Source organism: Centrocercus urophasianus, unplaced genomic scaffold (genome assembly GCF_019232065.1).
Source record: "Centrocercus urophasianus isolate 14NV4802_14NV808 unplaced genomic scaffold, USGS_Curo_1.0 seq_12, whole genome shotgun sequence".
Lineage (NCBI taxonomy): Eukaryota > Metazoa > Chordata > Aves > Galliformes > Phasianidae > Centrocercus > Centrocercus urophasianus.
The window spans coordinates 67,809,614-67,825,304 of NW_024884364.1; the positions used below are offsets into that span (position 1 = coordinate 67,809,614).

At 38.3% G+C, this 15,691-nt stretch overlaps 2 protein-coding genes across 5 annotated transcripts in view; one reads left to right on the top strand and one right to left on the bottom strand.

Moving 5' to 3' along the window:
• UBAC2 (UBA domain containing 2) overlaps positions 1–15,691 on the bottom strand; it is a 93,708-nt gene that overhangs the window by 39,185 nt on the left and 38,832 nt on the right. The gene's annotated exons all lie outside the window — the stretch shown is intronic.
• Positions 83–11,735, top strand: LOC122155543 (G-protein coupled receptor 183-like). The gene is made up of 2 exons (XM_042809465.1): positions 83–165; positions 9,069–11,735. Coding segments are annotated over exons 1-2 (1,116 nt in total). The 5' UTR covers positions 83–163; the 3' UTR covers positions 10,183–11,735.

Below are 15,691 nucleotides of genomic sequence, written 5' to 3' on the forward strand. Positions count from 1 at the left end.
ACAAACAAGTTTTTTTTTGAAGCACATGAACAAATCTACCCCTCCCACAAAAGGGACTCACGTAATCACTCTTGAAAACAATGTGCAAGGGTAAACTTTCACAGTCAGGCTATCCTGCTAATGCCCTTAACTAACTGCTCACAGGATCTAAGAAGCTGCAGATATGTAAGTACAGAAAAGATATATATATATTTCTTTTTTTCATGTCAGCAAACAACTCCAGAAAGATGCTTTCTTTTTGCATTATACTGAACATTTTCACGTGGCAGGAGAGAAGAGGCTTGTGGAGGAAATTCTGTCAGATTTTGTATTGCTATCTTAATATGCCTTTTGTTCATTTTCATTTAATGATGATCCATAATATCAAGTTATTTCTAACGCTTTCTTATAATAACAAATTCTTATAAGAAAATTTCTAATTAATTTGACAATCAAAAAGAAATATTTGATACTATATTATCTCAGGGTTTTGTTTAGTTTAAGTAATTTAAATTATACTAATGCAAAAGAACTGCTGTTGAAGTAGTAAGTGGAACACTGGAATTCACAAGTCATTCACTGAATACTGCAGAATACTTTAATATTAGGAGAGAGCCTTAAAACAAATCTGTAACATGGTAATGAATCCACAGCTTGCTCATTCAGATGTGCTCCTTGTCTCTATTCTCAGCTCAAGAGCTCCTCAGTCGCTCTTCCCGTATTTGAATATTGTAGCAGAGTGTTCTAAGAATCTAAAATGTTAGGAGCTAATTCCTTTTCTACCATTTCTTTGAAAGCTTTCTGAAGGCATTCTTTTTCTGAATCATAGTCAGCTTTCCCCTTATTACTGATGTTCATAACATAAAACTAAATAAATATTACTAGTAATTTGACTTTTTTACACCTTCATGTTAAACACTTTTTCATGTTATAATGGTAAAACCAGATAGGCTGTTAAAAAAGCAAGCATTTACCAGGAAAAAAATAGATGCATGCATGCCCTTGAACACAGAATAGAAGAGGTCTGAGATTTCTATGGCTCCTCCAGAATAGAGACAAAGGTACTGAAAACGGAGCTGGGAACTTGTCTTTAACAGCTGAAGTCTTATCCCTTTTTGTTCAAAGAATGAGGAGTGTGGATACATGCAAGGAATAATAAATTTAAGCTAAAGTTGTGAAGTTTTAATCCCTGAAATTAATTAAAGCCGGCACCTGCACAGGTTCCATATCACTCCTTCAGGAAACATATATGTATATACATATATATATACACATATCTTCAAGGTTTGCATTTTTCTAGTTTCTAAGATACAAAGTCTTTATTTGTATCTTATTAGACCATTTTTTCCTCTTCTACTTGCAGAAGTGCAATTGTTAGTGGCTTTTATTTATTTGCCATATTTCGGAGCCTCTCCGTTTCATACTAAGTAGACTTGGGCAGGTAAGCTGAAGGGAGGTTAATCTTCTCAGCACCAGCATCGCTGTAAAAATTAACATGCATCTTTGATCAATATAATTTAGGTCAGATAATTCTTACACTTTTCGTAGTTATCACATTTGGAAAGAAAGATCCAACAGATACGAGCCAGACACTTACATGTCTTCTTCTTTGCCTTTAACTATTTATGTAGCATTTCAACTCCTTCACTTCCATTTCACTTATTTTACTGTAACTGTTATTATTTTAGAATACAAAATGAAATTGTCATGCAATTTGGTAAAGCAGGTAGTAATAGATAAAAGCTGAACCAGAAAGATCCTACATAGCATGCATCCAAAAATCCTGTTACAGAATTCACTTAAAGAATATTTTAATTCTTCCTATTCATCTTTAAGAGAATTTAACTCATGCAATGCACACTTTGGGTTCTCCATGGAGTGATATAAACATTTTGCTTTAGTATTCCAACAAATTTGGATTTCTACTAGGAAAAAGTACTAGACTGGAACTATCTCACTAAAATCAGCCATGAGTAGTGAGGATTCAGTCACTGTAAGTTTGGACATGAAACTTAACAGCTTTGAAAATAATGTACTAAAAGAATACGAGAATTACAGCACTAGAAAGAAACAGGAAGCTTTAGGAAACGCCTGTCTCTTGCTTCAGCTTTTGTGAAGCCACGTGTTGTCCCAAGCCTAGATAAATGCAGCTTTCTCAGATAAATGTACCTTCCCATATTAACAAAGCATTCTGCTATGCAACTTGACGTGCACACTTTTTAATATATGTAAGATGGTTGGAAAAAAACTCATTTTTCAAGTACATAGAACACATAATACAGTGAGGATCACAATAATGGTAAATTAAGATTTCAGACAGAAAATATTACTGGTCAAAAGAAAACAATTAATTTCAGAAATTAAGAAAAAAAAAATAAACACGTTACCCGCAGCACTGCATATTTCCCATCTTTCTCTGTTTTTAAACTCACTAAAGCTTACACAGCTTTGATCTATAGAGGGCTGCAGAGCTCAGTAAAGTCCTCAAATTAGGCAGTACAAGGAAATAGAAATCTATTTCCCAATCATTTCTCCTAAATCATTTATACATACCCCAAAGTTTTATTCCCCAATACAGTTTGTTCATCCATCTCAAAGTGATGCAAAAAATCATGCTGTGTGAAGAGCAAGGATAGATCTATGATCTGCCATGCCTTACCAAGAAAGGTAATTATATTGTTCTTAGACTAGATAGTGAACAGGTGGACCAGAGATTTACCTCAAGGAGTAAAAATTATTAAAGAGACAGACAGACAAATCGCACATTAAATTACAACACCCAGTTAAAGCCTTTTATAGTATTTCCCACAGTGCAAAAAAATAAAATAAAATAAAAAATAAAAAAGCAAACAAACAAACCAAAAAATTCCACAGATGGTGTTCCTCTGCCAAAAGCAGGAGATGAAAGCAAGGAGAAAACTCATTTAGCTCACAGAGAGAGCTTTTTATCACTGCTTGCACATGATTTAAACGGTGTAATCTAAGTTTGTAATACTATAATTGTAGGCTTATAGCTTAGGTTTACCACTACCATAGTTCAATGAATGCAACACAGTATTCCATGTTTAAAGGCCATCACAGGTAAACATGTGAAAGAAGCCAGGGTAGGGGTGATACCTGTGTGGTTATTATTGCTATAAAATATCTATCAACCACATAGAACAGGTTAAAAGCAAGCTATCTAACAAATCTCATGAAGTCACTGGCTAAAGAAAAACTCACAACTGAGTGTGTGTATTTCAACACTTGTCCATTCATTATCAGAAAGCAAATGCAACACTAAAACTGGAAGAGAGCAAGGGACAGAACACCAAGAAACAAATGGCACCGCTTGGAAGACACAATACTATTGGGCACAATACTAACTTCATACTCTGCCAGGTGCATGTTCCTCCCAGGTAGAAGCAGAGAACAAGAGCCATGCCATAGACTGCAGTTATCCCAGGATCCAGTGAACCTGGGAATCACTCAGGATTGCAGGTAGATCATGTCATAAGCTCTCTAGCAAATGCTGCCCAATTCTGCCTCAAACACATAGTCCACTGAGCAAAAAAGGGGGGGTCACAGTGGTGAGCATGTTTCGTGGAAGGTGAAGGCCATCTGGAACCCCATTCTCCCTTACTGGAATTGAACAGGAATGGGAGCAGAAGTCCCAAGACTATTCTTTCTCACTGAGACATTTGAGAAGCTCACTTTGAATTGTCAAAACAATGAGACTATGCAAATACTCCTGGAGGTGGACAGGGGCTATTAAAGCAATCTTTATTCCGAGAGGAAAGTCTCAACAGAAACAGCAACTGCAAACTGCTTTTGGAGAAATTTATTTAAATAAGAGGCGACCACGATGTAGGAGGGAGGTTGACTAAACACTACTACAGCACAAAGGGCTAATTCTCCTTCTCTCAAGTCCTCCAAATGAAGACCAAACACCCTTGTGGAAAATATGCTATAAGTGAATAGCTAGTGGGATCTATATGCAAATAACTAAAACGTTAACACTGACCTCTTGCAATATCAATGAGTAAGTGGTTTTTTTGCATTAGAGCTTTATCCGTGTCACTGAATCCTGCGTATCTGCAGACAAACTTTCTCTACAATACTGATAAAGGCACTGATAAAGAGACAAGAATTTTAAATATTTAATGCATTAAAATCACGTACCCCTATGAAAAAAAAAGTGGCAATATCTTACAAAATAATTAAATTGGTAAAGTAAATTAACTGACGTATTCATAAACTACAACGAGGGCATATAACTCAGTAACTCCACTATGAATCAAGTTAATGCACTGATCAGCTGTTGTGAGGTTTGCAGCAATAAGGAGGCAACACTCTCCAGTTTTGCTCTAGGAATCTAAAAACAAGTGCCACCGAAACTGGGGCCACTGTTGTTTTCTTCAGATATGTTCTGTGGAAGATGACATATGTTCTGTAAGTGTAACAGATAGATCATGAAGGATTGCTGCAAAGAAATATTGACCTGATAGAAAACATGAGACTCAAAATAACCTCATTTTACTTAATAGTCCAGACACCCTTTATGAAGAAATTGTTTTAAGTGCAGCCCCGTTCAAGATTGACAAGAAAAGCTGAAAAACTTGCTGATGTCAGTAGAGTTCATCTAACAACAGTCAGAACTCACAGACTCACAGAATTGTAGGGGTTGGAAGGGACCTCGAGAGATCATCGAGTCCAACCCCCCTGCCAAAGCAGGTTCCCTACACCAGGTCAACTCAGATGTACAAAGACGCTCAGCTGATGTATATTACATTTTCAGATGGCAGCAACTTTATCATCTGCTTGAGCTCCAAGATGGATATAGAATCTCAAGGGTTTTTAAGAAATATTAAATATATTCTGGAAATGTAGCACTTAGACATTATGGTGACTGCTCAAAATGTCCAGACATACCTATATAGAAACAGAACTCATATAGAGTATTGTACCCTGCATTAACATGCAAAATACTTCGGGGATAGCAGAAGACCAAATGGACCCCCAGCCCAGGGCTGACTCCCACAACCAGCAGAAGAGCCTGCTGGCATCCTCCTTTAAGGAGCACCAATGTGTGCATCTGGGAGGTACATTAGCTGTGGTTCTTCAGCACTCTTCTGATTCGCTTGTGGCCAGTTTGTCCCACTGTGGAACTAGAAAACTTCACTAAGAATCAGGAATGTAGCTCTAGTGGTCTTGTGTCAAGGGTAAAGAGAAGGAAGAATTGTCTGAGATGGCTGCTCCCTGTGTGTGTCCATGCACCAGGGATGGATACAAGCACTCTCCTGGCTGCAACTCCTGTTCAACAGAGCCATGCTTCTATGCAAGGGTGAACATCCTACTTTGAGCAACATTACGTTCTAACATTAAAGTAGAAGACCCTACTTTATCATGCAAAAGTAGATAAGGTTTTATAAAATTCTACTATTGATGTCAGAAGAAATGACTAAAATTACAGAATTTTGCCTAAACCATACAAACACTGACAGACAGAAGAATGGATGTGACAAATATACATTATTTATGAGTAAAAACTACCATAACTTTACAGAGAACAGGAAATAAAATTATGCTGTGAATGTATTGTAGTTTGTCACTGCAATAAAACAGTTTATCATACACCTTAATCATATGCAAAGAGAAGCTCTGAAGAAATGATTTTACCTAAATATCAAGGGAGACAGGAGTAGAAAATAAATGTCATGCTGGGAATCTGAACAAGTAATCAGAAGCATTCAAATAAGAGAAACAGAACAAACTGAAATCTCTCACTGACTCTTATCCAGATGCCTACACAAACACAAATGACTTTCTATGAAAAGCAGCCTGTTATACTTTAGTAAATCAAGCCATGCTACATGCTCCTATAAGAGACACTCTAAGGTATTTGAGATATTCCTAAAACTGCACTGCAGTCACAGAGCTGATAATTAGCAATTCAATTTCTCTATTCAAGTCACAATACTCCCAGTTCAGATTTGACTTCCAACCCTGAAAGCAGTGTTCGCATTTCTTGACGTGCAACTTATTTCCTCGAGATGTTTAAGAATCAGAACACCATACATTAATCCGTCAGAATTCTCCCACCTGTCTATCCTACAACCTGTGCATGAATAGACTTGATAGAGTATTTACATGCTACATTTCTTCCTACCACATGTAATGTAACTTACTCATGTATCTTATTGCATTGAGTCCACCGCGATATAAAGATCGCGAATTTGAGATCCATCACCAGCTACGCAGGTTTACTCTTTAAAAGAGAACCTTGCATGCCCCAGCCAATCTAAGCCAAAGTCTGATCAAACTGTATAATTCAAAAAGCGCTGCAGGTAAATTAATTGTGAACAACCCGAAGTAAATAGGATAATCTCATCAAAACATGAAAGAAGATACTAACCTTTTAATGCTTCCACAAGTTAATAAAAAGGTAATGAATACTTCATTAAAGGTGTAGCTTAAAACCCAAAAAATGGAGAGGTATTTTACTGGAAGTCTTCTTTAAGGTACAGAATGTTGCAGCTGTTTGTAAATATTGACTGTTGAAAGGCAAATCCTTCAGAAATAATCCAGATACTTTAATTAAAGATATCAGATGGATTTAACATTTAAGTTTATAACAGCTCTTCTCTCCAGATAATATTCTGCATTAAAGTAGAAGCAATCATGACTCCTATTTTAACCCATAACTGCAGATAAGCAGGCTGACAGGTTTTATGAGTCATCCAGATGGAAAAGATGTCTGATATCAAAACTAGCATTAATATTTACTATCTAGAAACGTCTCTCCATTACAGTCATAACAACACAAGCAGCCCGAAGAGTTTGAAAAGGAATAGCTAGCATGATTGCTGAGAGCATGCCATGATTACACATAAGAATAATTTCTTCAGGGTTTGTTTTTCTTCTTTTTAAGTACATAAATAGAGCACCGTATAATTGTGAAGTTATGGTGCTTTCAACAGTGTTGAGAGACTTTTATAAGAGCATTCTGTGGCAGTCACCTTCTTACAACTGGGTATGAACACATAGAAAAAGTCTAAGATTGCAGTGTGCCTGGTTGGCTGTTGGAAGTTTTCCTGAAGTTTTTTAGAGAGTGCAGGAACTAAAATCATCTCACTTCTTTTCACAAGCAGTCTCACCAACAAGAACTGAAAGACACAACTAATCTTCACAGACAAGAGTGGGAAACATGCCTTTCCTTTAAAAACTCAGTGTGATCAAATACGTAGTCTGAGTGAAGACCAACTAAGAAGGAATACTATGAAAATGACAAATACCCTAAGGATGGTACTAATCAACAGTAGATTTCTCACTTTGATTTGTGAGCTAAATTCTTCAGACTTTAGGTAATATTTTGCAGAGCTGCTCGAGGGGTAAAATCAGATGCCCCCCATCCTTTCCGACGCTTTTGCTGTGCAACTATTAGGTGTAACATCACACTTAAAAGCATTCTGTACTAGAAGCAATATCAACAGGACGGCGTCCTTTCCACTTCCAAAATTCTGCTAAATCATTTTTTTCTATTTTGAGTTCCCCAAGTCATTGCCACTTTGCAGATCTATCATGTCATTTCTGACTATGCAGGTTAAGCAATTTTTAAAATCTGCCAAATTATAATGTATGTGAAATACTTCAGATAGGTTATATCTCTTTTGCAGCACCACCTAACAGAGACTAAATTAGTAGTCTTAGGAATTTATGGATATAAACAATATCTCAATTAGATTTCCAAAGTCAGTTCTTAGCACTACTATTAAATAGGCTGAATTGTTATTATTAAAGCACTGCAACAGGCTGTCCAGGGATGTGCTGGAGTCATCATACTTGAGAGGTGTTCAAGAAATGTGAAGATGTGTCACTGAGGGACGTGGGTTAGTGGTATGGCAGGATGGCCTGACAGTTGGACTTCATGAACTTAGAGGTCTTTTCCAAGTCTTTAATGACTCTATGATTATAATCATATAATTATATAATTTTCAAGCTGAGAGAATTGGGACTCTGGAGAAGAGAAGGTTGTGAGGTGACCTGATAACAGCCTTTCAGTATCTAAAGGGAAGCTACAGGAAAAAAGGAGCAGACCCTTTAGCAAGGTCTGTGGTGACAGAAAAAGGGGAAATGGCTTCAAGCTCAAAGAGGGTAGATTCAGGTTAGATATAAGGAAAAGGTCTTCTACAGTGAGAGTGGTGAGGCACTGGAACAGGTTGCCCAGAGATGTAGTTGATGCCCCGTCCCCAGAGACTTTCAACGTGAGGGTGGATCAGGCTCTGGGCAAACTGATCTGGCTCTGGTGTCCATGTTCATCGCAGGGGAGTTGGACCAGATGGTTGGAAGTTAGACCTCTAAAGGTCTCTTCCAACTGTAAGGATTCTATGAGTAATGCCAATAAGATAAGCAACAACACTGAAAGAAATTAGTTTCCCTAAACAATTTAAACCATTGCGAAGTGCATCTTTAGAAACAACTGCCTAAAAAATAAACTGTAATACATTATAAGATTTTATTTTTATACCTGACCCTTGGGGATTTCATATAGTCATTTATCACATGATTTCTTCAGACTTCTTTTTCCTCTCAGACTGGTTTCACTAGTTGTCGACTTCCTGATCATCTGTCAGCTTCACTTCCAAGTACATGGGGAGTTACAGGGGAGATTTAGGTTAGGAAGTTTTTCACTCAGAGGTCTGTGAACAGGCTGTCCAAGGAGGTGTGGATGCCCCAGCTAGATGTGGCTCTGGGCAGCGTGGTATAGGGATGGCACCCCTGCACGTAGCAGGGGGTTGAAACTAAATGATCTTTGAGGTCCTCTTCAACCCAGGCCATTCTATGATTCTATGACGTCTCTGGTATGTTATTTTGCCCACTGTCTGATTTTATTTTTCGGTAGTGAAAGGATTGAGATCAAAAATATAAAAGCTGGGGAAAGTCGTCTTTTTGTTTGTTTTTGGAAGCAGGCTTGAAAAAGTATTTCAACCAAGGTTTCATTTCAGCTTTTTAGAATCTTGCTTTTTTCTGATACAGATTGGCCACTGTTATGCAGAACTAGTTTATCCGCATTTATTACAAAATGTCCCCTTTTGTTTTTTTCATGTAAGGTCCACTGAGCTTCCTGCAGAAACACCAGTTGCAGAAATGGACACTTTCACAACTTCTCAGACAAACAGTTCTACCTGCGACTTGTATGAACATAAGGATACAGCAAGGATAATCCTATCTGTGTTCTACAGCCTCATCTTAATTCTTGGAGTACTCGGAAACACAATTGCCCTCACTGTCATTTTTAAAAACAGAAAGAAGATAAATTCTACTACCCTCTATTCAACAAATCTCGTCCTCTCAGATCTGCTGTTCTGTATTGCCCTGCCTATAAGGATAGCCTACTATGCCATGGGATTCCACTGGCCTTTTGGAGAAGCACTATGTCGAATAACTGCTCTCTTGTTTTACATTAACACTTATGCAGGTGTGAACTTCATGACATGTCTGAGTATCGACAGATTTTTCGCCGTTGTCCATCCATTCCGATACAAGATCAGAAGGATTAAATATGCCAAGGGCATTTGTGTATTTATCTGGTTTCTTGTATTCAGCCAAACGTTCCCATTGCTTATACAGCCTATGACACATGAAGAAAATGAAAGGACTACATGTATGGAATATCCAAACTTTGAAAAAATAGCCCATTTACCATTTATACTTCTTGCTGCCTGCTTAGTAGGATACCTTATTCCCCTTGGAATTATACTATTTTGTTATTCTCAAATTAGCTGCAAACTTTTTCAAACAGCCAAGGAAAATCCACTGACTGAAAAATCAGGGATAAACAAAAAAGCTATCAATACAATCCTATTTGTAATTATAGTGTTCATCATTTGCTTTACCCCTTATCATGTTGCAATCATACAACACATGATTAAGAAGCTCCAGTATCAACCCTTATGCAATGAAAACCAAATTTTCCAGAAATCACTCCATTACACCGTGTTTCTGATGAATTTTAATTGCTGTCTAGATCCCTTCATCTATTTCTTTGCATGCAAAGGATACAAAAGGACTGTACTGAAAATACTGAGGCGACAAGTGAGCGTATCAATTTCAAGTGCTGCCAGATCACACCATGAAGAAAGCTCACGCGATGTGGGAGAAACACAGATGATGGTACTTGCAAAATCTGCCAATGGGAAGTTACCTGAAAAATCAAGTCTGTAGTATACTGCAGTGAAGTGGGCTTAAAAATCCAGGCTCCATGGTAAAAATTCTTAGCATTCCCTGTACAGTAGCTTCAGGAAGATTCTGTTTCTCAGGATGTCAGGAAATCAAGGACTGTTGTTAGACCGAAAAAGAATTATCACACGACAGCAGGAAGACTCAAAATTACAACTTCCTAGCTACATCATTTTGACTGATCTCATTAGTTTTTCCAGGAAATGCACACCATTGTGAACGTCCAAATTCCATACTGCTGGATGTCATCAACTCAAGCAAAGACTTGACTCAGTTTAACTGGATGCCTGAGAAAGGATTAAACCAAAAATAGCTTATAACTCACGAGTTACAACTAGCACACCTGAAAATTACAAGAGCTCTAGCTGAGCTACAAGTACATCAGTGGGTTTGTTATCTCAATCACAGAAGCCAAGCAGTCAAATTTTTAGATAAAATGGACAGCTTCTATGCACAGTTTGACTACTGCAAGTGTTGATAGTCATTTGGAGGTAAAAGTGTATTTTATAGTACTTATAGATCATGGAGTACTATATAGATTACGTGTGTCTTACTGAAAAATCCACAGATAGTTTTGTCAAATATTACAGATGAAAATTTAATGCACTCTTCAATTCTCCCCAATACTGACTGTGCCCCACACATTCAATCTCTTGTCTTTTCAAGGTCTATTACCTCTTGAATCCTTTTTCTAAGGGAGAACTTTTCTTTCCAGTATGTATTATAAAGAGACTCTAAGTTGTATATAAATTATTTATGAACGCAGGAATAAGTTGATGCTAGAGATTGAAACACAAAAAGTGCACTGTTTTGGTTAAAAGTACAGGGATACAGGTTTAAAAGGCATGGGGAGGAGCAGCTGAGGGTTAGGGAAAGGGTCTGCACCAGAGGACTATGGGCACAGAATGGGCTGTCCAGGGCTGTGGGCACGGCACCATGCTGCCAGAGTTCATGGAGCATCTGGACACTGCTTTCAGACAAACGGTCTCATTTTTGTGTGGTCCTGTGTGAAGCTGGGAGTTGGACTCGATGATCCTTATGGGTCCCTTTGGAGTTGGGATATTCTACGATTCTATGATCGATCAATGGCATCAGCAGGATTGGCTGGGAAAGAACAAACTTTTCTACCGTGCCTTCACAGAGCACACCTGGAATGCATTTGGGCACATTGAAATGGTGCCCAAAGAGACCGAATGACATAAACATATCCTACTGGAATTGGCTGACTACCAACATACATCCAGGATGTGGGTCTTGGTTTCCTGCTGTCATGTCCTTCCATAACGTGTCAATTTCCTTCCCTGCTTTATTTCTGGCCCCTGTGTCTTTTCTTTTGTCTTCTGTCTTATTAATATACCTTCATTCGCCAACACAACTTGGTAATTGCGCCATGTGATGAAAAAGGAAATCTAAAGAATGCCTGGTAATTACTGGCAAAAGGTAGACCAGATGTCAGAATAAATTTTATTTATTGCAGCTATATCTCTCCAGCATTGAGACTGTTCTGAAAAGCAATCAAATAAAACAATTACATTTGCCATCTTTGCAATTTCTTCCTTCCTCATGTGTTGACCTCCACTTACCTCCTAACGTGGAAGGTTTGTAGCTGAAAAGCAGTACGGAAAAATTAATTAATGATTACTTTATTATGGGAAAGAAAAAGCAAAGGACCCTATATTTCATACCACTCAGACTGTCAAAATTTAATTTCCAGTTCCAGAAGACACTATGTTGCCACAGGAAAGTAGAATACAAAAATTTGTTTTTAACATGAGAAGTTTCACTTAATTCTGTATATTATAGCAATTTCGTTCTCACCAGTTTTTTTTAATAAACTATTTAAGAATTTGTTGCTATAGGAGTCAATAAATGATAACTTGATAAAGTCAAAGACTACTCATGATTGCCTAGAAGTTCTAAAAATAAACTATATATATTAACACCATAGCAATACAAGCTCTTTTTACTCTACTAATGTCTGTTTTTTTCACTTCTGGCATGCATTTATGGTCATAAAGCCTTAAGGCTAGAAATCCATAAAATACAACTCAAGTATATATCACAACACTATTAAAACACAATGTTCTGGGTCATAGAAGGCCCTGTGCAGGCATACAGGGACCATTCAGCAGGACAGCATCCTAGCTGGAGCTGAGCTCGCTTGTAAGGAACCCTAAGGAACCCTTGCACTGTGTTTCAGAAGCATGTTATGACACATGGCCTTCAGGAGGGGCTTCAGGGCTGGGCTGTGGTGCTAGACCGGGGTTGGCTCCATCTTTACGGCTTTAAACTGGAAGAAGGTAGATTTAGATTAGATGTTAGGAAGAAATTCTTCACTGTGAGGGTGGTGAGACACTGGAACAGGTTGCCCAGAGAGGCTGCGGATGCCCCCTCCGTGGAGGCATTCAAAGTCAGGCTGGATGGGGCTTTGAGCAACCTGGTCTAGAGGGAGGTGTCCTGCCTATAGCAGGGGGTTGGAACTACGTGATTGTAAAGATCCTTTCCAACCCAAACCATTCTATGATTCTATGACTCTATAATGCACATATTTACTCATTTTTAAGCAGAAACAAAGTGAAGGGCTGCATTGACAACTTCAGTTTCTCTGTCCCTGTTTTCTCATGTTAGCAATTCTGTTATTTTCAAGTCCACACTCCGAGAATATTGACATGATTTTAAAAACAAACAGCTAACTTCATACAAAAACACCGCTTTTGCTCAAATAAACAAAACAATAATGATTATAAAATAAAAATAAAAAATAATAATAATAAAAAACTTAAAAAATAAGCTCAGCTTCCTGACAAAAGTCCTGAAGACAAAGTGACAATTTACAGCTGAGGTAGCTGATGCCACTGCTTCCCTTCAATGCTCATCAGTACTTAACCGATCACGCAAACTCCTATTAGTGAGATTCTTTTATATGAAATTTGAAACTGCCTATTAGAAACTGCCAAAAGTAGTGGTGGTGATTTCAGCTGGCCCACGACTCTGTATTAAAGGAGCTGTCTTTCTTCTACCAGATGTGCTGTGGGGCCATCACCAGAGCAGTGGTAAGAAGCTGCTGTATAGGAGCAAGGGAGGCTGAAAAATTCTGAAAGCTTGAAGCTCTTCCCAAATGACTGATTTTCTGCAAGAAGCCTTTTCCTGTTCATTTTACAGGCGCCCTTTCCCTGGTATTGTTTGTTGGAATATTTTTAGAACAGAATTTTTACCCATCGAAGCACACCTCCAGGCCCTCTCCTGCATGCCTCAAACACATGAATAAAGGGAGTAAAACTGTAGCTGGTACCTCTTCTCCTCTCCAACACTGAGTAGACAACACGCTGAGAAAGTAGGAAGCGAAAGGGCTCTGAACACATAAAGGGACTGTTGAAACAAAAGAATGAAAATTAAGTATCCTGACTTTTTCCTTCGAAAGAAGGTTAGTCATTAACACTGAGGAAGTTCACACCAGCAAATTCCCAGAGCAAAATGGAGATTGGCAGACAGTTATTCCAAAGGTAGCACATAACATTTAGCAAACATGACTGGCACTAGTAGATGTCCAGGAAATATCCGCTGCCAGTGTTTCTCATGAGTAGGAACTTCAAACTACTTCTGTACTTCTTGTTTGAGATATCATGGAACACTGTCTTAAAGTAAACCAGAGTTCTTTTCTAATGAAACAGATACATTAGTGCAAGACACATCACAGAGTAAGATTCTCTTGGATCTTGTACTTTCCACAAAGAGAAAGGAAAGATCTGATTCTGTTGGTCTGAGAATAAAAGAGAATGCCACGTTATGCAACATTGGCTGAAGCAGTATGAACTTTGCAAGAGAAAATCAGAATCCATCTTTGGTAAAAGGTTTTGATGAGCTTTTTGGTATGACAAGCTGAGAACTGGTTGTACAGATCTGGATCTTCTTCTCCCTTTTCATACATGAAGCAAGTAGCTGACAAGCAGCATTAGATAGTAGCTTAACTCAGGAGGATTTCAATGAAGTTCTATTGACAAACGGTCCTTATTTGGAGGGCAAAGTCCAGTCAGGACCTTAAAAACTCTTCATGACAAAATAATGGAACACCTTCCAATTCAAAACTTAGCAGGGTATGGCTAGGGCAGCTGCTAAAAGGACTAAAATAAGCTTGTATGAAAAGTTATGTTTCTTTAGTTCCACTACATAATCAAAGGTAAATGGAAGAATTAATGATGGGGAAGACAACTTCAAAGAACCATCATTTTACAAGTCTCTTTGCTAAGTTAGAACAAGTAGTCTTTTTCGCTGTTTCTTCCTGCAAAAGGACTTTCCTGAGATGTCTCTTTTTCTGAGATGTCACGGGTAGTGAAGGAAAAACATTTTAGACTTAGGTGAAGATCTATCTGCAACCTTAGCAGAAAGCAGGTCTGATAAGAGGAGAGCAGCATTCTGGGTTTCCAAATAGACATAGTGACTAGATCGTGAAACCAAACTACCCAAGCCATACCAAGCTTTTCTATTGGAGATTCAAAGCTCCTGGAAAGCTGATAGAAGGGATACAATTATCTCCAAATACGTACTGTTTCCTTTCAGGACTGAGATGATCTCACATTATGCAGTCTGTTGATATACAACAAGTATATAGTCTCTAAATAACAAAATTGAAAAAGCAGGGGAAGAGAAAGGCAGGGTGCTTTGCTTTCCATGGTATCTATTCAGAAACTGGCTGGGCATCAGCCTGCTTTGGGTAGGTGGTGAGCAACTGCTTTTGCACTGCTTGTTTTTTTCTCACTTACTGAATTGTCTTCACCTCCACCTATGACTTTTCTCGCTTTTAGTCTTCCTATTCTCTTCATATCCATCTGGGGAGGAAAGAATGAGCCAGCAGCAGCATGGGTGTTTAGCTGCTGGCCAGCATCAAGCCACCACACAGGCCTATATGGAATATGTATGCTCTAAGACACTGATATATAATCTGCACTTAGCTTCCACAGACTATGTTAGCATGCTCACTAACCAAATGGACAGAGCTGCAGTTATCCTCCACATTCAAACTCTGTGGCTTTTTGGAATGTTGTCTGGAGACAAACTGACATTCAGCTTGGACAGAAACAAAGACATTAGAAAGATCTTAGCAAAGTCTAATGGGAGAAAACTTTAAAAAAAACCAACCAATTAAAAGAAACAAAAGAAGAAAAAAATCCCAGCTGTCAGAATTGTATCTGGCTAGCAACACTATTTACCTTAGAATTAGCCTAAAAGAAACTGGTCTTTGTCAAACAAGTTGTAATGGTTCCAGCAAACCCCTGTTGACTCAAAATGACAACATCAGAATGGAAGAATGAGGTAGGATGTCCATCAGTGACTGGAACAGTACTCAGGAGAGCTCTGGGACACTAACTCCTGCAGGAACTGCTGCCTAACTCTTGCTATCATCCTAAAAGCTACACAGATGAGGAACTTGTCAGCTACATTCATCTCTTAGCAAAAGCCAATAACAGCAGCTGTGTGAAATAGTAAACATGCTACC